The following is a 25,043-nucleotide window of genomic DNA, read 5'->3' on the forward strand; positions in this document are numbered from 1 at the left end:
TTTACACGCTAAAGCTATGTATTTTAGACAGCAGGGGCAACCGTTTAAGTCCAGAGTAGAAAGGGTTATAGAAATCACCTAGCACAGACCTTTGTCACTTGGGTACCGAGGCCCACAGAAGCTGAATTAGTAGTTTGACCTAGAAGCACAATAGGGAAGCAGAGGACTGGCCAAGCTGAGCCCCTCTTTTCCAGCTCTCTTATTCCTGTGCCCTCGTCTCACTTCTTACCTTTGTTTGGCCCCTGTATTAGTCAGCCAAAGGAGTGCTGATGCAAAATACCAGAAATCTGCTGGCCGTTCTAAAGGGTATTTATTTGGGGTAGGAGCTTACAAATACCTGGCCATAAAGCATAAGTTACTTCCCTCACCAAAGTCTATTTTCATGTGTTGGAGAAGGTGGCTGCTGACGTCTGCGAGGGTTCAGGCTTCCTGGGGTCGTCCCTTCCAGGGTCTTGCTTCTCTCTGGGTTCAGGGTTCCTCTCTTCCCAGGGCTTGCTTCTTCCTTGGCTCAGGGTTCTTCTCTTCCTGGGGCTTGCTTTTCTTTCCTCTGTGAGCTTACTTTCTGGGGCTCCAGCATCAAACTCCGACATTAAAAACCCTTACTTCTATCCTTTGCCATGTCTTTTATCTGTGAATCCCTAGCCACCAAGGGATGGGGACTCAATGCCCTAATGATGGGGCCCAATCAAAGCCCTAATCATAATCACACCTAGGTACAGACCAGATTACAAACACAGTCCAATATCTATTTTTGGAATACATAATGATATCAAACTGCTATAGCCCCTTTTATTGGTTCCCCCCTTTTCTTTCCCTTATATAGACCTGAAGTGATTCCCCTGCCTCCCTAATATTTATGCTTATTGAGCTGTACACTTTCTAGCTCTATCTTAAAAATGTCCAATTAGCTTGTGGGTACCTGTTTTTTGTTTTTTCCATTTTCTTCCACTGGTTTTCAGTGGGCAAAAGGTCCTTAGCTCCCATTCTAGCTCTTTTTTTAAGGTTTTTTTTTTAATTTGTTCCCACCCGCCTGCCCAGTTGTCTGCTCTCTGTGTCCATTTGCTATGTGATCTTCTGTGACTGCTTCTATTCTTATCAGCAGCATGGGAATCTGTGTTTCTTTTTGTTGTTTCATCTAGCTGTGTCAGCTCTCCGTGTGTGTGGCACTATTCCTGGGCAGGCTGCACTTTCTTCTGTGCTGGGCGGCTCTCCTTACGGGGTGCACTCCTTGCGTGTGGGGCTCCCCTACACCCCTGCATGGCAGGGCACTCCTTTCGTGCATCAGCACTGTGCATGGGCCAGCTCCACATGGGTCAAGGAGGCCCGGGGTTTGAACCACGGACCTCCCATGTGGCAGGCGGATGCCCTAACCACTGGGCCAAGTCCGCTTCCTCCCATTCTAACTTGATCTAGACTTCGGTTGCCCAAGGATTGCCCTGTTACACAGTCAACTGGCTAATTAGCCTTCTCTAAACTTCCCAAATACATGCCTTGATTACTTCTCTCCTGTCTTTAGAGTAAATACAACAAGATAGGTGAGAATTCTTTTTCTCAGCAGCTATTTCAGCAAATGAAACAATGAATTCTCTTATCCAGCTAAGATTCTAAAAGGAGAAAGGTAACAGCTCAACACTCCTAATTGTCCTTATGAATTTGAATAGGTTGTAACTGGGTTTCTCTTCATATTTTTATCTCCCTTTCTTTCTCTGTCTGTAGTCTTTCAAAAGAAAACAGAAAGGAGTTTGAATTCTATATAAGTATTTTTCTTCCCTAAGGACAACTTGTTTCCTGCTACTATTTAAGAGAAAGCGAGAAACACAAAAATAAAACAAAAACTGAAAAAAACCCCATAAATATAAGAAAATTTATATATCTGTCCAACTGTTTCCCCATACTTCCTTATATACACACACATAGTTGTGGCAATTGTTCTTTCATGAAATAAAAAAATAATGAAAACGTGGGCAAAGCACAAAAATCAAACACTGGAATTTGTTAGGCCCTACATGTACCTTAAGAACTATAAACTGCGGGAAGTGGACTTGGCCCAGTGGGTAGGGCGTCCGCCTACCACATGGGAGGTCCACGGTTCAAACCCCGGGCCTCCTTGACCTGTGCGGAGCTGGCCCACGCCCAGTGCTGATGCGTGCAAGGAGTATCCCCTGTGTAGGGGAGCCCTATGTGCAGGGAGTGTGCCCCGTAAGGAGGGCTGCCCAGTGCAAAAGGAAGTGCAGCCTGTCCAAGAATGGTGCCACACACACGGAGAGCTGACATGCAAGGTGACGCAACAAAAAGAAACACGGATTCCTGGTGCTCCTGATAAGGATAGAAGTGGTCACAGAACACACAGGGAATGGACACAGAGAGCAGACAACTGGGGGGGGTGGTGGAAGGGGAGAGAAATAAATAAAAATTAAATCTTAAAAAAAACAACAACTACAAACTGGATGAATAAAAACATTTTCCCTGGTTATTAAAATGAAACTTAAAAATTTAGCACAAAATTTTCTAGAGGCATTGTAGTGCACAAAAAGCTCCTCCTTTCCTCCCCCCATAATTTATTAACTGAACTGCTTAGTATGAATAGGGTGTTTTAGTGACTAATTTTTAAATTCAATTAAGCAAAAAAAAACATTATTTTTTCACATCTCATTGAAAAGAATACACAAATATTGTTTTGTTTTTTTACACTTAATACAGTATGCTAAACAGAAAAGACACTTTCATGAGTCTTTTTTCTTGTTTCTTGTACACTGTCCTTGTTCTCAATCTGTAGCATACATAGGAATTACCTGGGATTCTTACTAAACAAGTAGATTTAAAAAATGCAGATTCCGGGAAACGGACTTTGGCCCAGTGGTTAGGGCGTCCGTCTACCACATGGGAGGTCCGCGGTTCAAACCCCGGGCCTCCTTGACCCGTGTGGAGCTGGCCATGCGCAGTGCTGATGCGCGCAAGGAGTGCCGTGCCACGCAGGGGTGTCCCCCGCGTGGGGGAGCCCCACGCGCAAGGAGTGCGCCCCGTAAGGAGAGCCGCCCAGCGTGAAAAGAAAGAGCAGCCGCCCAGCGTGAAAAGAAAGAGCAGCGTGAAAAGAAAGAGCTGACGACAACAGAAGCGGACAAAGAAACAAGACGCAGCAAACAGACACCAAGAACAGACAACCAGGGGAGGGGGGGGGAATTAAATAAATAAATAAATCTTTTAAAAAAAAAATGCAGATTCCCAATTCTGGAAGGGAGGGAGGGAATGCCTTGGTATTGTACTGAGAAACAATGCTACATAGAAGGCATGGGGCACTGGGTCATATTACAGAATTGAATAACTATCAAATTTCATCATTACACTTGTTAATGTATCTAAAACATGTTTTCTGGCTAAGAATCATCAATGTTTTGGCTACTTTTTTTGCTCTTTTTTGGCCATTTCCACTCCATTATTTGTAATTGGGTTTTCTTTCTAGGGCTATTTTTGCAAAGGGAAAAATAATTTTTTTTTTTAAACACTGTGATTGTTACTTCATATGCTTTAAGGAGCAGAGGACAACAAAGCAGAGAACTATTGGCTGCTCACTGCTTTGTGACTCAGGGCTCCCTGGAGTCTCAGATTTGTTGCCAACACTTACTGTGCTCTTTCTCTGAGTCTGACATTGGAAGCACGTCACATATATTAACTCATTAAATCCTCACAACAACCCTACGGGTAGGTTTTCCTCAATTTTACAGATATGAGAGTTGGGCGCAGAGAGGTTTATTAATTTACCTAAGGTCACAGGCTGGGATGTGAATCCAGACAGGCTGGTCCAGAGTCTGTGCATGTTAAGAACTCTGTTATATTATCTGTCTGGTCTTTAATATTCACATTTTTGTCCCCGATTAGCCTGTATCCCATCCATATGTGTATATACACCTTCATAAAGGATTCTTCATGAAGACCTGAAACCTTGGGTGTTAAACCTATGACTTTATAGTCTTCTATTTCTCTTTCTGGATGCCACTATCTCTCTTCCTATTTTGCAGTCAAATTAAACTTCTTACAGCACTGTTTTGAATATATCACCCCCTGCTCATATACTCTAGTGGCTTCTTGCTACCACAAGACGAGAACCAACTCTTCAGCTTGGCATTCAAGTCCCTTTACAAACTTTCTATCTTACCTCATTTTATTCCAATGCGAATCAAGGCTTTTTTCCCTCCCGTGACTATACATATTCCCTTTTTATTCTCTTTTTTTAAAGCATGCAATTCAGTAGTGTTCAGTAATTTCACAATGTTGTATAACTATCACCACTAAATGCCAGAACATTAACATCATCCCAACAAGAAATCCCATATTTCTTAGCAGTCACTTCCAATTCACCTTTCTCCTAGAGCCTGGCAACCACTAATCTACTTTCTAGCTCTATGGATTTGCCTACTCTGGATGTTTCACATTAATGGGATCATACAATATATAGCCTTTTGTGTCTGGCTTCTTTCACTTTGCATAATTTTTTAAAAAACATTTATTCCTCTCCCCTTCCCCCCCATTGTCTGCTCTCTGTGTCCATTCGCCGTGTGTTCTTCCGTGTCTGCTTGCATTCTTGTCATGTGGCACTAGGAAACTGTGTTGCTTTTTTTGTTGCGTCATCTTGCTGCATCAGCTCTATGTATGTGAGGTGCCACTCCTGGGCGGGCTGCACTTTTTTCGCACAGGGCGGCTCTCCTTGCGGGGCACACTCCTTGCATGTGGGGCACCCCTATGCAGGGGACACCCCTGTGTGGCATGGCACTACTTGCATGTGGCCATGCTCACCACACAGGACAGAAGGCCCTGGGTATTGGACCCTGGACCCTCCATATGGTAGGCGGACGATCTATCGGTTGAGCCACATGTTTCCATGTTGAGCCACAACTGCTTCCCCTTTGCATAATGTTTTTAAGGAACTTCATTTCTTTTTTATGGCTGAATAATATTCCATTGAATGGACATACTATTTTATCACCTCCTCAGTTGATGGATATTTGGGCTACTTCCATGTTTTGGCTATTATAATAATGCCATAACTTTGTATATTAAGTTTTGTGTGAATATATATTTTCAATTCTTTTGGTTATACACCTAGGAGTGGAATTTCTGGATCATATGGTAACCAGCAATTGAGAAACTGCCCAACAGTTTTCCACAGTGGCTGAACCATTTCACATTCCCACCAGCAACACATGAAGGTTCCAATTTCTCTATATCTTTGCCAGTGCTTTTCATTATTGTTCACCTTTTCTTTTTTTTTAAGGAGGTACTAGGGATTGAACCCAAGACCCTGTACATGCAAAGCAGATGCTCAGCCACTGAGCTGCACCTGCTCCCTGATTTTTTAAAAAAGATTTATTTATTTATTTCTCTCCCCTTCACCCCCACCCCGGTTGTCTGTTCTCTCTCTGTTTGCTGTGTCTTCTTTGTCGGCTCCTGTTGTTGTCAGCGGCACAGGAATCTGTGTTTCTTTTTGTTGCGTTATCTTGCTGTGTCAGCTCTCTGTGTGTGCGGCGCCATTCCTGGGCAAGCTGCACTTTCTTTCACACTGGGTGGCTCTCCTTACGGGGCGCACTCTTGCGCATGGGGCTCCCCTACACGGGGGACACCCCTGCGTGGCAGGGCACTCCTTGCGCGCATCAGCACTGCGCATGGGCCAGCTCCACACGGGTCAAGGAGGCCCGGGGTTTGAACGTTGGACCTCCCATGTGGTAGACGGATGCCCTAACCACTGGGCCAAGTCCACTGCCTGTTCCCTGATTTTTGATTACAGCCAACCTTAGTGGTATGAAGTGGTATCTCATTGTGGTTTTGATTTGCATTTTCCTGATGGCCACATACTTAATGGCCATTTGTATGTCTTCTTTAGAGAACTACTCAAGTCCTTTGCCTGCTTTTTAAAAGACTGGTTTGTCTTTTTATTGTTGAGTTGTAAGAGTTCTTTATATATTCTGAATACTGGATCCTTATCAGATAAGTGGTCTACAAATATGTTCTCCAATTCTGTGGGTTGTTTTTTCACTTTTTTGAGGTGCCAGAGACTGGGAATTGAACCCGGGACCTCATATGTGGGAAGCCGGTGCTCAACCACTGAGTCACATCAGCTCCCCTGATTTGGTTTTCTCATTTGTTTCACTTGTTTTTTTTTTTTTTTTTTCTCAGGAGGTACTGGGAACTGAATCCAGAACCTCCCATGAGGGAAGCAGGCATGCAATTGCTCGAGCCACATCTGCTCACCTTCACTTTCTTTTTTTTTTTTTAAGATTTGTTTTTTAAAATTTTTCTCCCCTTTCCCCCTCCCCCCCTCCCCAGCTATCTGTTCACTGTGTCCATTTTGCTGCGTGTTCTTCTTTTTGACCACTTCTGCTGTTGTCAGAAGCATGGGAATCTGTGTCTCTTTTTGTTACATCATCTTGCTGTGTCAGCTCTCCATGTGTGTGGTGCCATTCCTGGGCAGGCTGCACTTTCTTTCGCGCTGGGCAGCTCTCCTTATGAGGTACACTCCTTGCACGTGGGACTCCCCTATGAGGGGGACACCCCTGCGTGGCAGGGCACTCCTTGCGCGCATCAGCACTGCGCATGGGCCAGCTCCACACGAGTCAAGGAGGCCCGGGGTTTGAACTGTGGACCTTCCATATGGTAGGCAGATGCCCTAACCACTGGGCCAAGTCCGCTTCCCTTTCCCTTTCTTAATAGTGTCTTTTGATGCACAAAAGTTAAAAATTTTGATTAAGTCCAATTTATCTATTTTTTTCTCCAGTTGCTTATGCTTTTGGTGTCATATCTAAGAAACCACTGCTCAAAGTGTTTGAAAACCTAGTATATCCAATGTTTCCTAAATATGTCTAGTCTTATACTTTATTCGTATTTTTGCTTATGCCAGTTCCTTCTACTCCAATGACCAAAAGCTACTTATTCCTCATTGTTATACTTAAAGTGAAGAATTCCTTCCCTGTTCTTCCCACCTAGAAATTACATACTTCTTTTAACATCTGCATTTCAATATTACTTGAAGATTTAGAGAGAATTTTCAAAATATAAAGACATTATATATTTTAGATTATAATAAAATATACATAAAATATTAATATAAAACAAGATGGCAAGACTTACAGAAATTTGGAACTTCTGGTGAGATGATGACCTGGGTCCCCAAAATTACTCTGTTAGGCTCTTAGTGTATTTAGTGGACAAGACTGAGAAGGCATGGCTTACAGCAAGTAGGCGGTAAGACTAAATCTAAACTGACCTTGGGCATACTTGGGAAGTTCCATGTGGTTATTTCAAACTGCCTCCCCTTGTTGGCTTATAAACAGAAATTCTATATTTATGGACAGTAACCCAGAATGGTTACTAAATTTAGAATTGCTATCATAGCAGAAACTGCAGTCTCGAGACCTATAACCCATTTCTCTAATCTACAAAGATGACACTAATTGCAGCATATACAAATATATGGATCTCAGAACTTTAATCTTCTGGAATCTAACATACTCCTAAGATTTCCATACAATATATACACTTGAACTCTCTATTATTACTTTTTATTGTGGTAACATATATGTAACATAAAATTTGCCATTTTAACCATTTTTAAGGGTACATTCAGTGGCATTAATTACTTTTACATGAATCCTTGGTTTTTGATAGTAAATTGTTAACTGACTACAAAATTTGATAAATTCTTAATTAACAAATTTTCTACCTTATATATAAGTTTATGTAGCAGATATGACTACTTACTATTTTCTCTTTTTTAAAAAAAGATTAATTATTTTTATTTCTCTCCCCTTTCCCCACATTGTCTGCTCTCTGTGTCTATTCGCTGTATGTTCTACTGTGTCCGTTTGTATTCTTGACAGCAGCGCCGGGAATCTGTGTCTCTTTATGTTGTGTCATCTTGCTGCATCAGCTCTCCGTGTGTGCGGCACCATTCCTGGGCAGGCTGCGCTTTTTCACATGGGCGGCTCTCCTTACTGGGTGCACTCCTTGCACGTGGGGCTCCCCTTTGTGGGGGACACCCCTGCGTGGCATGGCACTCCTTGTGCGCATCAGCACTGCATGTGGGCCAGCTCCACATGGATCAGGCCTGGACCTCCACCTCCCATGTGGTAGGCAGATGCTCTATCAGTTGAGTCAAATCTGCGTCCCATATTGTCTTTTTTTTTTTTTAAAGATTTATTTTTATTTATTTAATTCCCCTCCCCTCTCCCGGTTGTCTGTTTTCTGTGTCTTTTTGCTGCGTCTTGTTTCTTTGTCCGCTTCTGTTGTCGTCAGTGGCAGGGGAAGTGTGGGCGGCGCCATTCCTGGGCAGGCTGCACTTTCCTTCGCGCTGGGCGGCTCTCCTTACCGGGCGCACTCCTTGCGCGTGGGGCTCCCCTACGCGGGGGACACCCCTGCGTGGCAGGGTACTCCTTGCGCGCATCAGCACTGCACATGGGCCAGTCCACACGGGTCAAGGAGGCCTGGGGTTTGAACCGCGGACCTCCCATGTGGTAGACGGATGCCCTAACCACTGGGCCAAGTCCGTTTCCCCCATATTGTCTTATGAAAATAACCTAACAACATGAACTCTTGGTACTGAAAAGCATTTTTAACTGAGAATTTTTAAAAATTTTGTATTTTAATGTAGCCTCTGTTTAGAGTGGTGCATGTAAATAGTCTACTTGATGGCTTCATGTGAAGTCAAGAATAAAACCTGGGACTCATCATTTTTGGCCTATTAGTGTGCCCAATCTTGGACAAACTGTCTCTATAGTTACAACACAATGGCATTTCGTTCATAAGCCTTTATTACTAACAATTGTTCAAATATAGAATCCTCTATCCAAGGTGTCCAGAGCTTCATGGATCTCCTTGATCTTCAAGCCACTGCTTGAATAGAGAAGAACTTATATTACAAAACAAGTTCATTTTTAAGGCAAAGGAAATTCTTATGCAGAAACTTTGTACTCCACTCCCTCTTAAAAAATTGTCTTAACCTTCCCAGACCCATCCACTCTCATTCTAAAAATAGGGAGAAATAAGGATGTATAGAACATCTTTGGGGCTATGCAAATTATAGACAGACTTTGAAGGTCTAGGAAGCTATTATTGCTTTAACATGAGAACTCCAAGGGGGCTCTAAAACTCCTGGTCCTTGACTTTACACACACACACACATAAACACTCCTACCTTAAAAACTACGCTTATGAAGGATAGGTTGTCTTGATAGTACAACAGCTTTCCCCAGCAGCTGCAACTAGATTACCTAATTTTTGTTAAAGCTGTCACAATTCATTAAGTAGTAAGACATGTGAGATCAAGTAGAAGAATGCCATATTGTTCACGGTGGTTGATGCAACACACAAAAAGATGGAATTCTTAGTCCAACAACCATATGAAAAAAAATTCCTCTATATTTAACCTTCTCATTAAAAGCTTGAAAGAGGGAAGCGGACATGGCTCAACTGATAGGGCATCTGTATACCATATATGGAGGATCCAGGGTTCTAGACCCAGGGCCTCCTGACCCGTGTGGTGAGCTGGCTCACATGCAGTGCTGCCATACGCAAGGAATGCCGTGCCATGCAGGGATGTCTCCCACATAGGGGAGCCCTACGTGTAAGGAGTGCACCCCGCAAGGAAAGGCGCCCCACGTGAAAAAGCACAGCCTGCCCAGGAGTGGCGCTGCACACACGGAGAGCTGACACAGCAAGATGATGCAATAAAAAGAGATGCAGTTTCCCAATGCGGCCTGATAATACAATTGGATGCAGAAGAACACACAGCGAATGGACACAGAACAGACAATGGGGGGGGGGGAGGGGAGAGAAATAAAATAAATCTTAAAAAAAAAAAGTTTGAAAGATGGTAAAAGTAATGACAACAATTATGGCTGTAATTATGACAATGATGAATAATATTACTATAATGATAATATGATTTAAAAAATAATGAATGGAGTAGGTGTAGCTCAGTGGTTGAGTGCCTGCTTTGCACGTCTCAGATCCCAGGTTCAATCCCAGTACCTCCCTTAAAAAAAAAAAAAATAGAGAGATGCCAGCATTAAGGAGGAAAACTAAGCCACAAAGAATCTGAGAGAGGTATGTATTCCAAAGACAGTAGCTACCATGACATTTTAAAGTTTAAGGTACTATCAGAGCACCAAGAATTACAAAACAGATACATGAAGAACTGTACTAAACCAGTGATCCTCAAACTATAGGATACATCAGTATAACCTGGAGAACTTGTAAAAACACAGATTATTGGGTCCCACTCCCACGAATTTCCTATTCAGCAGGTCTAGGGTGGATCTAAGAATGTGCAAGAAATGCCGATGCTGCTGTTCCCAAAGACCACAATGTGAGAACCACCATATTAAATCAAATTAAGTTTCAAATTCTTGAAAAGGAAGGAAATGAATATTTATTGAGAAGAAAGGGGGAGAATAAATTATTGAAAAACTACCTTGGGTCACTCTTGGCTAAGTGTTTATGTCTGCTTATCTCATTTAGTCCCCTGGCCATCCCAGTGAGCAGTGCTTCTCAAACTTTTCCAGAACAGGAGGAAGAACACATCTGCACAAAAGATATGCCTATGCAGTCCTCTAAAATATGAAATTTCTCTGATGCCTGTATTATCTTAAAAAATTCATATAGGGAAGCGGCTGTGGCTCAATTCATTGGGCTCGTCTACCACATGGGAGGTCCTGGGTTCGTGTTCCGGGGCCTCCCTGTGAAGGCAAGCTGGCCGGCGCCCACAGAGAGCTGACAGCCAATGCCACAGAGAGCTGGGGCAGCAAGATGATGCAACAAAGGGAGACAAGCAGACACAGAAGGACGCCCAGTGAATGGACACAGAAAGCAGACAGCAAGCAAGCCGCAAGGGGAGGGAATCAATCAATCAATCAATCTTTAAAAAAAACACCTCAGGCTTGGTGGTTCAGGGTTGGTATCTTAAAAAAAAATTTCATATAAAAATTTTGCTGCATCCTTTGAAATAAGTGTAATTTAAAAATTATTGATCAGATAAATCTCTTAACCTCAATTCTTTAGTATAATTGTTTTTTTCTGGGGCGGGGGGAGTAACATGAGGAAATGAATGGCAGTTTAGTAATTAGCCTATGGCGAAACAGTACGTATTTCAACTAGAATTTTTTAAGATTTGTTTTATTTATTTTTCTCCCATTACTCCGCCCCCCCCCCCTTGTCTGCTCTCTGTGTACATTTGCTGTGTGTTCTTCTGTGTCCACTTGCATTCTCAGTGGCACTGGGAATCTGTGTCTTTTTACGCTGCATCATCTTGCTGCATCAGCTGTCTCTGTGTGCGGTGCCTCTCCTGGGGCTTCCCTATGTGGGGGACACCCCTGCATGGCACGGCACTTCTTGCACACAGCAGCGCTGCACGTGGGCCAGCTCACCACATGGGCCAGGAGGCCCTGGGTTTGAACCCTGGACCTCCCATATGGTAGGCGGATGCTCTATCAGTTGAGCCACATCTGCTTCCCTCATCTAGAATGTGAGCCTAGGCTTGCAGTTCTCTAAAGATAATGTTCACTTTACTATACCTTGCTCTACCACTCCTCTCCCTATCTTCTACCTAGCTGAAAGGTCTATCAGGTTTATCTCTACCACTCCTTTACCAATCCACTGTGGTCTAGCCAAACTGTACTACTTGCTGTTCCTCAGAGTTTCCTCAGTTTTCCTGATCTCCATATATATGCTCATTATTCATTCCAGCCGGAAAGCCCTCTCTTTCATCTCTACTTAGCTAGACTCTTACCTTCTCCTCCAAAACCCAGGTGAAATGCCATTTTCTTCCTGAGGATCAAATCCAATTTTTAAAAGCCTGCTGGACTGAACACCTCCAGTGAGCTCCCTTGGCTGCCCAGACATGGTTTAATGTCTGTTAGTATGTAATTTTTTTGTAAGTTAGATTGTGTATCTAATCTCATAGGCCCTAATTTCCATGTAACTCTGCAAAGAAATAATTCTACTTGACATTAAATTTAAACTGGCATTAAAAACATGAAGTTTTATGCAATGTAAAATACTGGGGTGTAGATAAACAGGAGGTGGAAAAGTATATTTAAAAGAAACCCCCAAACAGGAAGCTTTAGATTATGATATAATATGTGGCTATGAATGATTAGAACAGGGGTTCTTAACAAGGGTCTGTGAGCTTGAGTTGAAATTCAGAAAATTATTATTCTTGTGGGGACGTGTTGGTGTGGGTGTGAGTAATTCATTAAATAATACACAATATAGTGTAGATTTAGTAAGGGGTTTGTGGTTTTCACCTCACTGGCAAAGGGGTCTGTGGCACAAAAGAGTTTAAAAACCCCTGGATTAGAATAAGGTCTAAAAAGGTAAAGATAATATACTTAGACTTTTAGAACTGGAGGGTGCCTTGAAAGTCATTTAGGATAAATCCTGTATTTTACAGCAGTAGAATTTTTGGACCCTGTTTTGTATTAGGCACAGAAGTCTTATTTGTTTAGTTAATGATTTTTAATTTCCACCTAGCTTAGCATTGCTCTCTTCATACTGTAATTTCAATGCTACCTGAAGAAAGCTTTATGCATTAAACACTGGGTTTAGTTCTGAAGGGCCACACCTGACTTTGGTCGAAAGGGAACTACAGGGGGAACAGACGTGGCTCAACTGATATAGAGCATCTGTCTACCATGTGGAGGGTTCAGGGTTCCATACCTAGGGACTCCTGACCCGTGTAAGCTGGCCCATGTGCAGTGCTGCCACACGCAAGGAGTGCCGAGTCACAAAGGAGCACCCCCACATAGGGGTGCCCCATGCGCAAGGAGTGCACCCTGCTAGGAGAGCTGCCCCATGTGAAAAAAGTGCAGCCCGCCCAGGAGTGGTGCCGCACACACGGAGAGCTGACACAGCAAGATGACGCAACAAAAAAGAGAGATGCAGTTTCCTGGTGCCATCTGATAATGCAAGTGGATGCAGAAGAACACACAAGTGAATGGACAGATAGAGCAGACAATGTGGGGGAAGGGGAGAGAAATAAATAAAATAAAATCTTTAAAAAAAAAAAAGAGGGAACTACAGGACCTCCTTTGATTTTCAATATCACTAGCCTTAGTGATGCTAATTCTGAACTGCTCAGGAAAGACTCCTTATCTCCAATTGTAGTTTTTGATCAGTTTAACAGCCAAGTCACAATTATGGCCAAGACTTTTGCTAGAGAACACTAATACTAAGTGGGGTGGCCATCTGTTCCATTTGGGCAGTTCTAGCTTTGGAAGCAGAGATATCTCATATGCTGATTATCTCTTGCTGTAACCATCAGAGTGTAAAGATAAAAGGATATGGAGGGTATTTATCTTCTCTACTCCCACATATCCTTCCCAATCCCAAGGTGGTGAACAGCAGGGACTCTAGAGTCATGTAGAACCAGTTTGACCTTTGGTAAGTTACTTAAGTTTCCGATCTATACAAGGGAGAGCATAACAGTGCTGTAATCACCTTACAGGTAACTGGCAGGTTTACATACAGTATTGCCTGTTTGCACACTTAGAACCAAGTCTGGTACATAGCAAATCCTTATTAATAAATGTCAGCTGTTATTTCTGTCAACAAGGAGTAGCAACATTAACACAGTGAAGCAACATGAATTAGATTCTTTCTGTATAAGCTTTCCAAGGCATTGCAATCCCTCCTTGGCATCAATTATGACCCTCTTATAGACTCCTAAAACTGCATCATTAGCCCAACCTTTTTCCTGAAATGAAGACCAGGTTTTACAGTTCTTGTGACACCTGGACATGGCCCTGGAACCTAAAGCAAATCCAAAACCTAGATCACTTCCTGGCACTAAAGAAGAGCTCACTTTCCACTTACCCTCCCTGTATCTGTGAAAGACACCACTATCTTCCCAGCCATCCAGGCAGAAGGACTGAGTCATTTTTTTCACTACTTCTTTACCCTCCATTTAATCAGTTGCTAAGTCATTCATTCATACCGTCACTTATTCAACAAATGTTTATTAAGTCTCTTCTGTTAGTCAAGTACTGTATAAAACTCTGGGTATGCTGTGATAAACAAAACATATATGGTTTCTGTTCTTATACTGAAGTATATAATTACGAACTGTAATATGTACTCGGAAGGAAATTTCAGTCAGTATGTGAAAGTATAAAAGGGGACATAACTAAATTGAGAGTCAGGGAACTCTCAGAGGAAGTGGACAATTTGAACTGAGACCTGAAAGATGAAGAGGTGTCTTGCCAGGTGAATAATGGGGTAAAGAGCATTCCCGGCAGGGGGATCGGTATGTACAAAGGCTCTGAGAAAGGAAAGGGCTAATGCAGTTGAGGAACGGAAAGAAGGCCATATGGCTAAAAGGTTGTGACTTGCTTGAGACGAGGCTGGAACAGCAGGCAGGGGCTTACCAGCCGTGTATGGAAGCCCTTGAAGGGTTCTGAGCAGGAGAGGCACAGGATCGGATCACTCTGGCTGCTCGTGGAGAATGGACTGGAGGGGGTAAGAAGAGAATTAGAGACCAGTCAGGAGGATACTTGGGTGGTTCCGATGACAGATGGTTGGTGGCTGTGGTGATGGACAAAAGTTGATGGATTTGAGAAAATTTGGAGGTAGAATTGATTTGACTTAGTGACTGGAATGTGGGGAGTAAGAGAAAGGGAGGTGACGAGAGTGATTCTTAGGTTTATGGCACTGAACAGCTGTGTAGATGTAAGTGCTGACAGAATCTATCTTTCAAAAGAGTCTGCATTCCTAAGTATCTCACAGGAGTTCTCTACTTTCTTTCTCTCAGTGATACTACCCTGTCTCCAAGTCATGATAACTTCCTATCTAGGACATTGGTCCCCTTCTCTTTAATTTCTCTACCTCTAGCCTACTTTAAGCCACCCTTCACAGCACATCATGTTCCTAAATACAGCTTCAGTAATATTATCCCCCCATTCAAATACGTCCCTATCACCTAGTTAATTAGGTGCAAACTTCTTACCTTGATTTTTAAGGCTCCACAACCTACCTTTACAGTGCAATTTTCTACCACTTCTCTACTTAAATTCTGTTTTAGTTGAACTGACCTATTAGCTGCTCCTTGAAAGTTTCACTTGTGTACTTTCATACCTCAGTGCCTTTGTTCACACTTTTCCTTCTGTTTACCACCCCTGTCTGCTGCAGCCTTATTCATCTAAGTTCCTAATCCATGAAATGTCCCATCTTTAAATCTCATAAAGCATTGCACTTCTCTTCTGGCATTTCTTATGGATATTAGTGTACTTATCTTACGCCCATTCTCCACCCTCTAACAGACTTTGAAAGCACAGTTCCATTACTCACTGCAGACCTTGCCCTTGGATTGAGCAGAGTACTTTGCCCATAGTAGGCATGCAATAAGCTTTTAATGACTTTATTTGACATAATTCATGTTATTAATTAACTTAATGAGTAATGAGACCCAAGTTTTTGAAGATGAGAGCTTTTCCAGTAGCATCTGCCAACATCAGGACTCATAGCATCCTTTGCCTTTAGTACCTATCGATCAAACTCCTTGCAATCACGCACAACATAGACACACACCTATCACTTTAATGTAGTCTTCTGGCTGTCAAAATATTCAGCAGTCCACGTAAGCTTATATAGCCTTCTAACTCAGGATTTTTCAAACAACTTGTTCTGACCTATTACAGCAGAGCTTTTTTTTTTAGATTTTATTTATTTATCCCTCTCCCCCATTGTTTGTGCTTGCTGTGTCTGTTCATTGAGTGCTTGTCTTCCTTTTTTAGGAGGCACCAGGAACCGAACCCAGGACTACCCATGTGGTAGGCAGGAGCTCAACTGCCTGAGCCACATCTGCTTCTCTGTAGGGGTTATTAACCTTTTTTTTAAATTAAAAGATTATTGATACTGTGATTTTTAAATTTTTCATTCCCTACTCCCCAAGATGGCTCCCTCATCTGTCTGCTCATCTTCTTTAGGAAGCACCGAGAAGGAGACCCAGGACTGCCCATGTGGGAGTATGAGTGCCCAATGACTTGAGCCACTTCCCCTCCCTCTTAACCTTTTTTATTCCATGGACCCCTCTGCCAACCAGGTGAAAAGCACGGACCCCTTACTAAGTTCACACTATACAGAGTATTATTTAATAAATATATCACACCCATACCAACACGTCCCCACAAGAATGTTTTTTTGAATTTCAGTTCAAGCTCATGGACCTCTTGCTAAGAATCCCTGCTACTGGGTCATGAAATCAATTTAGTGGATAATTAACAGCACTAAAAAATAGAATAGAAAACAGCTGAATACACTGCCTACCTAGTAAGGATAAATATTCTTTCCTGAAACCTTTGATTCAAATATATATATACATACATACACATATGTAAATAAGTGTATACTGGGTTACAATGTAAAACATATTTCTTACTATTGGTTCCAGTCAAAAAAAGTTTGAAAGCTAGTGCTTTAATGCTCTGTGCTCTAACCCAAGAGTAGCACACAGTGATCAAGTAAGAAAAGTAAAATAGTAACAAGACTATCTGATTAAAAGTTATTCCCACTTTAAAATGTGAATGTCTGATATACCTAACTCTCCCCCTGGAATATTTCCATTTAGAGAAAGGTGCTTTTAATTAACTTAATTTCCAATAATAGAAAGTGAATTAGAAGTCATTTTGGACTAGAGGCCTACTTGGTATCTCTTAGCAAGGATTTTCATTCCATCCAACATCTCTCTGCCCTGTTCACTGAGAGCTGAAATGAGGAACTAGGATTTCCACTTCTGAAAGGCTACTGGTTTCTAGGTTACAACACAGCAGTGATAATGCCTATCTACAGCCAGTATGCACTCCTTCCTTGTACACGTCAAGGTTATCGATTTATGCGTATGAGAAATTCCTGCATTCTACATTAACCTATGCCTAGAAAATCCAAACCTCCGTATCTATATGAAAGAGCTGTACCTGTCATGGGGCAACATGAAGCCCCAAGCTGATCTAAAAATGAGAAATACTATGAGTCACTGAAGGCAAAAGTATATGAGATAGGAAGAGAGATACAGGAAATGGTCGAATGTGTGAGCAAGTCACACAACCTAATATCCCTTCCACCTTTAAAATCTTAAAACTTAAAGGGGGGGGGGAAAGGTGTCCTTTATTTGAAAGAAAGTGAGATCATTTTGGTTGTGATACATAAGAGGCAAATACAAATATGACCCAAGGTTGTTTAAATATGAATTAATGCCTCCCTCATCCAGATTGGGTTAACACCCTTTGGTGATATTATATGTCACTGTCTCTAATGACTACTGGATAAATTCCAAACTTTCTAGCATAAGGCTTCCCACATATGCTCAACTTTATCTCAAACTCAAACTTTGTAGGACCAGATCTGTAACCCTCTGATCTTGCTCAGTCCTGTTTTGTCATTATCACCCTAAGCTTTTGCTTAATTATTCCTCACCTCCACTCTCCTAGCTAAATTCTCATAACCTTCGTAAGACCTTCCAACTACTCAAATATATACTGAATCTTGATCCTGGTATTCCTACAGGACTTGATAATTCTATGAGGTAAGTATCACTGTCCTCATTTCACAGCTAAGAAAACTGAGACCTAGAGAGGATAAGTGGCTTCCAGAGTCCCACAGCGTGTAAGCAGCAGCATGGCTGGGTCTGATTTGTTCGCCTTTAAAGCCACACTTTTTTCCCTTCTTTCCATTATACCATGCTGCCTCCTTGGATTAAAAAAATCATAGAGTAAGGAAGCAGTCAAAAAGCCTATAAACAGTTATAAGATAGCTTGTTGTGACATAAATTCGGATACACACATCCTTTAAACCACATGGGTAATAAACGCTTGAAATAGCATGGACAGTGTTTAAAGGGGTAGTTAGTTCTGTTTCTCAACAATCCCCAATAATGAAATGATAGTAAGTGACAGGTGGGTGGCTAAGGAAAAAAAAAAAAGCAGTAAGATATACTAAGATTAGAAACGGACAGAAAAGCAGAAGGGAAATATATGCCAGCAATACACAAAATACTCAGAATATGGATGTATGGAATATGGGGCTGAGGAGGCTCACAGGATAAAAATACCTAAGTTAGGGGGCCTTTGCCGACGGATAAGATGCGGGTGTGGGCGTTGTTGACAGCAGGACACATGGACGAAGAGTACAACTCAAGAGAACGACAAATGAGGGCAGATCGAGGGGGCACGAGGTAGAGCAGGGCATGATGAGCAGGTGGCGGCGCCGAATGAAGGGCCAGAAGGGTCCAGCAGGAGTCGAAGAGAAAGGTAAGGAGGGTCACAGGGCACAGCGCCCCGAGACTCGAGACCCGACCGCGGTCTTCCCCTCGAGGCTGGCCGGTGTGTTTTAGAATTCGCACCCGCACCCCCATCAAGCCCTCCTAGGCGGCTCCGGGACGAGGGGGAGGTCACGGTCCCCTTCCTCCTCTCTTCCCCGAGGACTCCGCGAGGGGGCGGAAGGCGGCAGGAGGGTCCTTACCCAGGAAGATGGAGATGATGAGCCGCAACGCCTGTTCTGACGCGCCCAGGGACGTCGCCAACTTGTTAAGGCTCAGGTCCTCGAAACCCGACCGCAACACCCTCACCAGCTCCACCACAGTCCCCACGTCCCCCTCAGCTGCGGACGCCATCTTAACTCCGGGCGCCCCGCAGGGAGCCCCCCTAGCTCCGCGCCCCGAATGTGAGCAATGCACTGGCGCTTCACCCCCAATTCCGGCCCGGGGCCCGCCCACGGCGTGCGCATTGGCTGCAGGCCCGCCCAGTGGCTCCGGGATCACACGGTCATTGGCCGGCCCGAGCGGAGGGCGGGGCCTGGTGAAGCAAGGTAGGGAGAGGGTGGGCCTGAGTATTTGTAAGGCAAAGGTGACTCCTGCGGAGAATGAAAAGGCGCCGGGCCGCGGGGGGCGGGGCTCGGCGTCGGAACTAGAGTTTCTATTGGATGAGTCTGAAGCCGGCGGCAAGGTGAGATACGACTCGGTTCTAACTGTTCTGGGGAGGAGTCGGCCTGGGTGAGTGTCCGGCCGGCTCCCCATTGGCGGAGACGGCAGCAGGCGAGAGTCCGCGCGGGAGGGGCCCCGTCCTCCGTGCTCGAGGTTACTCTCGGTCGCCCGCGAGCCGGGGTTACTGGGGCATGGAACCGAGAGGGCGGGAATTCCCGCTTCCGCTTTGCGAGCACCTCCCAACGGTGCCCCCGGGACCGTTCTGAAACCGTTAGGCACGCCGCCTTCTCTCCCCGAGGCTCTCGTGAGAGCCCAAATCCCCAGCTCCTCTTTTTTAAAGTTATTATTATTATTTTTTAAGAATTAAACTAGTTTTGTCGCCATTTCAGTAAAACCTGCTCATGATAAAAGTTCCAATAAATAGCAACGTATAAAATAGAAGATAAAAGCCCCTTCTCAACTTGCTTCCCATTCTTAAAACATCCTGCAGGTAACCCACTATTCAGATTACACTAAAACAAATGAGTTGCGCACGTAGCATGTGCCAGGCACAGGGCTGGGCTCTGGGGAATATAATGGTGTGCCAAAACCAGGAGTGGAGGAGATGCACAGGCAGATAATCGCACTCATGAATGTTTAATTGCAGGTGAAGGTGAGTACTTTGAAGGAAAGGAACTATTCTATGAGATCATGTGGCAAAGGAACACGAAGAGTTTCTTTTCTTTTTTCTTTTTTGAAAATTATATAAAATAAATGCTTTATTCACCAATATGTACTTTTTTAAAAAAAGATTTATTTATTTCGCTCCCCCCCCCCCACCCCGGTTGTCTGTTCTCTATGTCTATGTGCTGCATCTTCTTCTTTGTCCACTTCTGTTGTCAGTGGCACGGGAATCTGTTTCTTTTTGTTGCATCATCTTGTTGTGTCAGCTCTCCGTGTGGGCGGCACCATTCCTGGGCAGGCTGCACTTTCTTTTGCGCTGGGTGGCTCTCCTTACGGGGCACACTTCTTGCGCGTGGGGCTCCCCTGAACGGGGACACCCCTGCGTGGCAGGGCACTCCTTGCGTGCATCAGCACTGTGCATGGGCCAGCTGCACATGGGTCAAGGAGGCCCGGGGTTTGTACTGCGGACCTCCCATGTGGTAGACGGACGCCCTAACCACTGGGCCAAGTCTGCTTCCCACCAATATGTACTTACGTTGACATACAGTCAATGTTAAAAAACAGAAATCACTGAGTGACTGTGACAACATTATCATGATTAGTTTTGTAATAGAAGAGTTTCTTATAATAAGGAATGGTAGAGCATTCTTGTATCTGCTGCTTAACAAGGACAGTTTAAGCTTCTTAGCCCTTTTAATCCATATTAATTGATTTAATTTGGCCAAGAAATGGGGTATTATGTCTTTTTACAGATACAGAGTCTTAGAGAAATAAAGGCACTTGCTAAATTCCTTTCCCAGTAAATGGCAGAGACAATTTAAATCTAGTTTGTCAAATTCCCACTGTTGGGAAGGGGATGTAGTTTGGTGTTGAGCATTGGTTTCCCACGTATGAAGTTCCATGTTCATTTGTCCTAAAAAAAAGTAGATTATTTCCCTCTTTCTGGGGATGGGGAGTGGATGTAGCTCAAGTGGTTGGGTGACTTCTTTGGATGTGTGAGGTCTGGAGTTCAATCCTGGTACCTCCTAAAAACAAAACAAAGAACTCTCATTGGGGAGTGAATTTAGCTGAGTGTTGAGCTCTTGCTTCCCATGTATGAGGTCCTGGGTTCAATCCCCAAACCTCCTGAAAAAGCAAAACATTCCCGTCTCTTTTTTTTTTTCCCAAAAATTAAAAAAAATATGAAATATTTCATTATACAAAAAAGCAGAGAATAATTTAACAACCTCCAGGTTAAAAAAAACAAACATCACGATATGGTTGGAGAATTTAGTTTATCCCTTCCTTCTGGCATTTCCCTCCTCATCTCAAGGTTAGTTTCCACTGGAGGCTGAGGGTGCGCTCTTCATCAACGAAGTTAGCTACCGAAACCCAGCTATCCGAGAAGAGGCTAGGTATCTCGGTCCCAATGTCGACTGTGGAAGCTAGCGGCAGCGATGGGAAAGGGCCGGAGGTCGAGACCTCCATCACCTATTGCCGGAAGAGGTGGCATAGAGCAGCTCTTCGAAGGAATTATGGCTGGTGATCCATGGTCAAATCTACGATGTCTCCAGCTTCCCTCAACGAGGTGGGGAGTCCTCAGAGGCTGCAGGAGTGAGGGGTGGTCGGACTCGGAAAGGCTAAGAGGGTACGTGTAGGAGAGGAATGAGGCCTGGCTGAAGGTGGTAAGTCATAGGAAAGGAACCATGAACACCTGAGAGGGAAACTGGGGAAACCTTAAGGTCTGCATGCATTTCCAGTCGCCATTTAAATTCTGGTACCATAAAAAAAAAAAAAAGGTTATCATTTCGCTGACTTTGGCATTTTTTACTTTACTTTACATAATGTATATATCCAGAAACAATATATAGTATAGTTTTTCATGCTTTTAAACTTTACGGTAATGGTATTACAACGAATATATCATTTTGCAGTAAGTTTGTGGCAGTTTGATATTTATGAATTACAAAAAAATATGTTTGTAAACTGGTCAGTTCCTCTGGGCATGATACCCTTTGACTGTATTAAATTCAAAGGTTATGCTTACTTGATTAAATTAAGATTAGGGCTTTGATTCAGCCACCTCAGTAGGGCATTGAGTCCCTGCCCCCTTGGTGGGTGGACACTCACAGAAAAAGACAAGACTGGAGCCCCAGGGAGAGATGAGACATCCAATCCATTCACTTTAAGTGCCAATCCATTGTGTGATTATATCACAAGTATGGTCATGGTGAAGAATATTTAGATCATGCCCATTTATTTATTTCCTCATAAAACTTTGTTGCAGTGGTGAGAGTTTTTCTAGGGCTATGACTTTTAAACATTATTTAAGTTGGGGTCCACCGTGAGAAACATTGCTGTCTAGTATACACACACATTCGTATACAACATAACAAATGCATATATTATTAATACACATACTCTCACCATATACTACACACTACTGTTCTATGTATATGGCGTTCTTTGATAGTTTTTGTTTTTTTAAAGATTTATTTGTTTATTTGTTTATCTTCCCCCATTGTTGTTTATACTTGCTGTTTGCTCTCTGTGTCTTTTCATTGTGTGCCTGTTGTCTTTTTAGGAGGCACTGGGAACCAAACCTGGGAACTCCCATGGGGAGGGAGGTGCCTAAATGCTTGAATCACTTCCACTCCCTTTGTCTGCTCATTGTGTTGTGCCTCTCATTATGTTTTCCTTCTTGTGTCTCTTCGTTGTGTCAGCCTGCTGCACCAGTGCGTCTGTCACCTTGCTGTCTTGCTGGTCTTCTTTAAAAGGAGGCATCAGGAACTGAACCTGGGACCTCCCATGTAGTAGGTAGGTGCCACATCTATTTCCCTTATTCTGTTTTAATTATTTAAAAATTGCTGATCAGGACTTGCTGATTTGATTTCCTCACTTTTTTTTTTTAGATTTTTATTTTTTTAAAATTTATTTCTCTCCCCTTCCCCTACCCCCCAGTTGTCCGCTCTCTGTGTCCATTCACTGTGTGTTCTTCTGTGACCATTTCTAGCCTTATCAGCAGCATGGGAATCTGTGTTTCTTTTTGTTGCGTCATCTTATTGTGTCAGCTCTCCGTGTGTGCGGCGCCATTCTTGGGCAGGCTGCACTTTCTTTTGTGCTGGGCGGCTCTCCTTATGGGGCACACTACTTGCGTGTGGGGCTCTCCCATGTGGGGGACACCCATGCGCAGCATGGTACACCCTGTGCACATTAGCGTTGTGCATGGGCCAGCTCCACATGGGTCAAGGAGGCCCGGGGTTTGAACCACGGACCTCCCATGTGGTAGGCAGATGCCCTATCCATTGGGCCAAGTCCGCTTCCCCTGATTTCCTCACTTTTGAGGAATTATAGTTGGTAGGATATGTGCATCTTCAACTTTACTAGCTTTTGTTTAATTAAAGTGGCTAGATGTTATTTAAGTCACCTTATATCACTGATCCTCTGATATATGTGAATTATGTAAAACATCTAGTCAGCTAGACACCGTTTAAAAATATGGAAAGTGAGTTTCTTTCTGTATTATGAGATTAGATAACATGTTGACCCTTGTACTTCTGGTGTTCTGGAAGGAAGGTCGGTATGGAGGAAGGGCTGTGTACTGTGTTGACTCAGGTGCCTCTTGGCCTTTCTGCTATGTGCTATAGTTAGCCACATTCTCTTCAGTCTTCCTTCTTTTCCAGTATAGCACCTCTTTCTCGAGTTTTACTAGCTGGTGAGTGGGAAGAGAGAATATTAAGATGATATAGCCTGTTAATTTATGATTAAATTTTTTTTTTAATTTTTAAAGATTTATTTTATTTATTTCTCTCCCCTGCTCCCCCCGTTGTCTGCTCTCTGTGTCCATTCGCTGTGTATTTTTCTGCGCTCCCTTGTGTTATCTGGCAGCACTGGGAAGCTGCGCCTCTTTTTTGTTGCGTCTTCTTGCTGCGTCATCTTGCTACGTCAGCTCTCCGTGTATGCGGCGCCACTCCCGGGCAGGCTGCTTTCACGGGGGTGACTCTCCTTGTGGGGAATCCTCCTTCCGCGAGGGGCACCCCTACACAGGGGCACCCCTGCATGGCACGGCACTCCTTGCGTGTGGCAGCACCGCACAATGGGCCATCTTACCGCACGAGTCAGGAGGCCCTGGGGATAGAATGCTGGACACTCTATCAGTTGAGACATGTCCACTTCACCTTAATTTATGATTAAACACATTCATGAGGACTTATTATATCAAGTTCTGTGCAGGACCTTCAGAATACAAAGATAAATAAGAAACAGCACCTGTCCTCAAAAAGCTCTGCTTCTAGCAAGAAGAGATAGACATGAAGAAATAATTATAAAACAAAGTGGAATAACCCAACAATTAAAAGATGATCTAATTTAAAAATGGTCAAAAAAAAAAAAAAAAAGGGCAGAAGAACCTGAATAGACATTTCTCCAAGGAAGATATGCAAATGGCCAATTGGCCAATGAGAAGATGCTCCACATCTTTATCCGTTAGGATAATGCAAATAAAAACCACAATGAGATACCATTTCATACCTATTAGAATTATTAAAAACAGGGAAGTGAATGTGACTCAAGCAGTTGGGCGCACACCTGCCACATGGGTGCATGCCTGCCCAGGTTTGGTTCCCAGTGCCTCCTGAAGAAAGCAAGCAAGACAGTGAGCTGATGCGATGAGATGATGCATGATGAGACACAACAAGGAGACACAATGAGAGACACAACAAGCAGGGAGTGGATGTGGCTCAAGCTATTGAGCGCCTCCCTCCCACATGGGAGGTCCCAGGTTTAGTTCCTGGTGCTTCCTAAAGGAGACAAGCAGACACAGAGAGCACACAACAAACAGACACAGAGAGCAGACAGTGAGCATAAACAATGAGGGGAGAGGGAGAAATAAATAAAATTTAAAAAATAAAGAAAAAACAAAAAATAACAAAAACAAAATAACAAGTGTTGGCAAGGATGCTGAGAAATAGGAACTCTCCCACATTAGTGGGAAGATAAAAGGATGCAGCTGCTGTGGAAAACAGTTTGGTGGTTCCCTAGAAAGCTAAATACCATGACCTAGCAATCCCACATCTACATATATACCCTGTGATGGTTAAACTATTGTGTCAACTTGGCCAGGTAATTGTGCCTAGTTGTTTGGTCAAGCAAGCACTGGGCTAACTAATGCAAGGGCATTTATGGACTTTAGTCACCACTGACTTTACTGCAGTGGTAAATCATAGATAGCTGGTTATAATTACATCAGTCAGGGAGATTGCCATCAGCAATGAGTGACACTTAACCCAATCAGTTGAATCTCTTAAAAGGGGAAGTGATTCCAGCATTGAGAGAGAATTTCCCAGATCATCTTTGGACAGCCAGCATCTTCCAGAACTCATCAAGGATCTTCATTGGACTTTTATTGGAGCCTCTGGTTGCAGCCTGCCTGCAAAACCTGGACTTG

At 43.4% G+C, this 25,043-nt stretch overlaps 1 protein-coding gene and 1 long non-coding RNA gene across 4 annotated transcripts in view; one reads left to right on the forward strand and one right to left on the reverse strand.

Annotated features, from left to right (window-relative positions):
• LPCAT3 (lysophosphatidylcholine acyltransferase 3) overlaps window positions 1-18,752 on the reverse strand; it is a 43,714-nt gene extending 24,962 nt beyond the window's left edge. For 2 of the 3 annotated variants that reach the window (XM_058282704.2, XM_004448484.5), the window contains exon 1: window positions 18,496-18,752. In XM_058282704.2, coding sequence (XP_058138687.1) covers window positions 18,496-18,646 — 151 coding nt within the window. In that variant the 5' untranslated portion in view covers window positions 18,647-18,752. The remainder of the gene's footprint in view (window positions 1-18,495) is intronic. The other variant, XM_004448483.5, reaches the window with a different exon arrangement.
• A 62-nt stretch (window positions 18,753-18,814) lies between these two features.
• Window positions 18,815-25,043, forward strand: part of LOC139437086 (uncharacterized) — a 37,240-nt gene continuing 31,011 nt past the window's right edge. The window contains exon 1 of the long non-coding RNA XR_011646656.1: window positions 18,815-18,977. This is a non-coding gene — a long non-coding RNA (uncharacterized lncRNA). The remainder of the gene's footprint in view (window positions 18,978-25,043) is intronic.

The sequence above is a fragment of the Dasypus novemcinctus genome, chromosome 20 (genome assembly GCF_030445035.2).
Source record: "Dasypus novemcinctus isolate mDasNov1 chromosome 20, mDasNov1.1.hap2, whole genome shotgun sequence".
In the NCBI taxonomy this organism is placed as follows: Eukaryota; Metazoa; Chordata; class Mammalia; order Cingulata; family Dasypodidae; genus Dasypus; species Dasypus novemcinctus.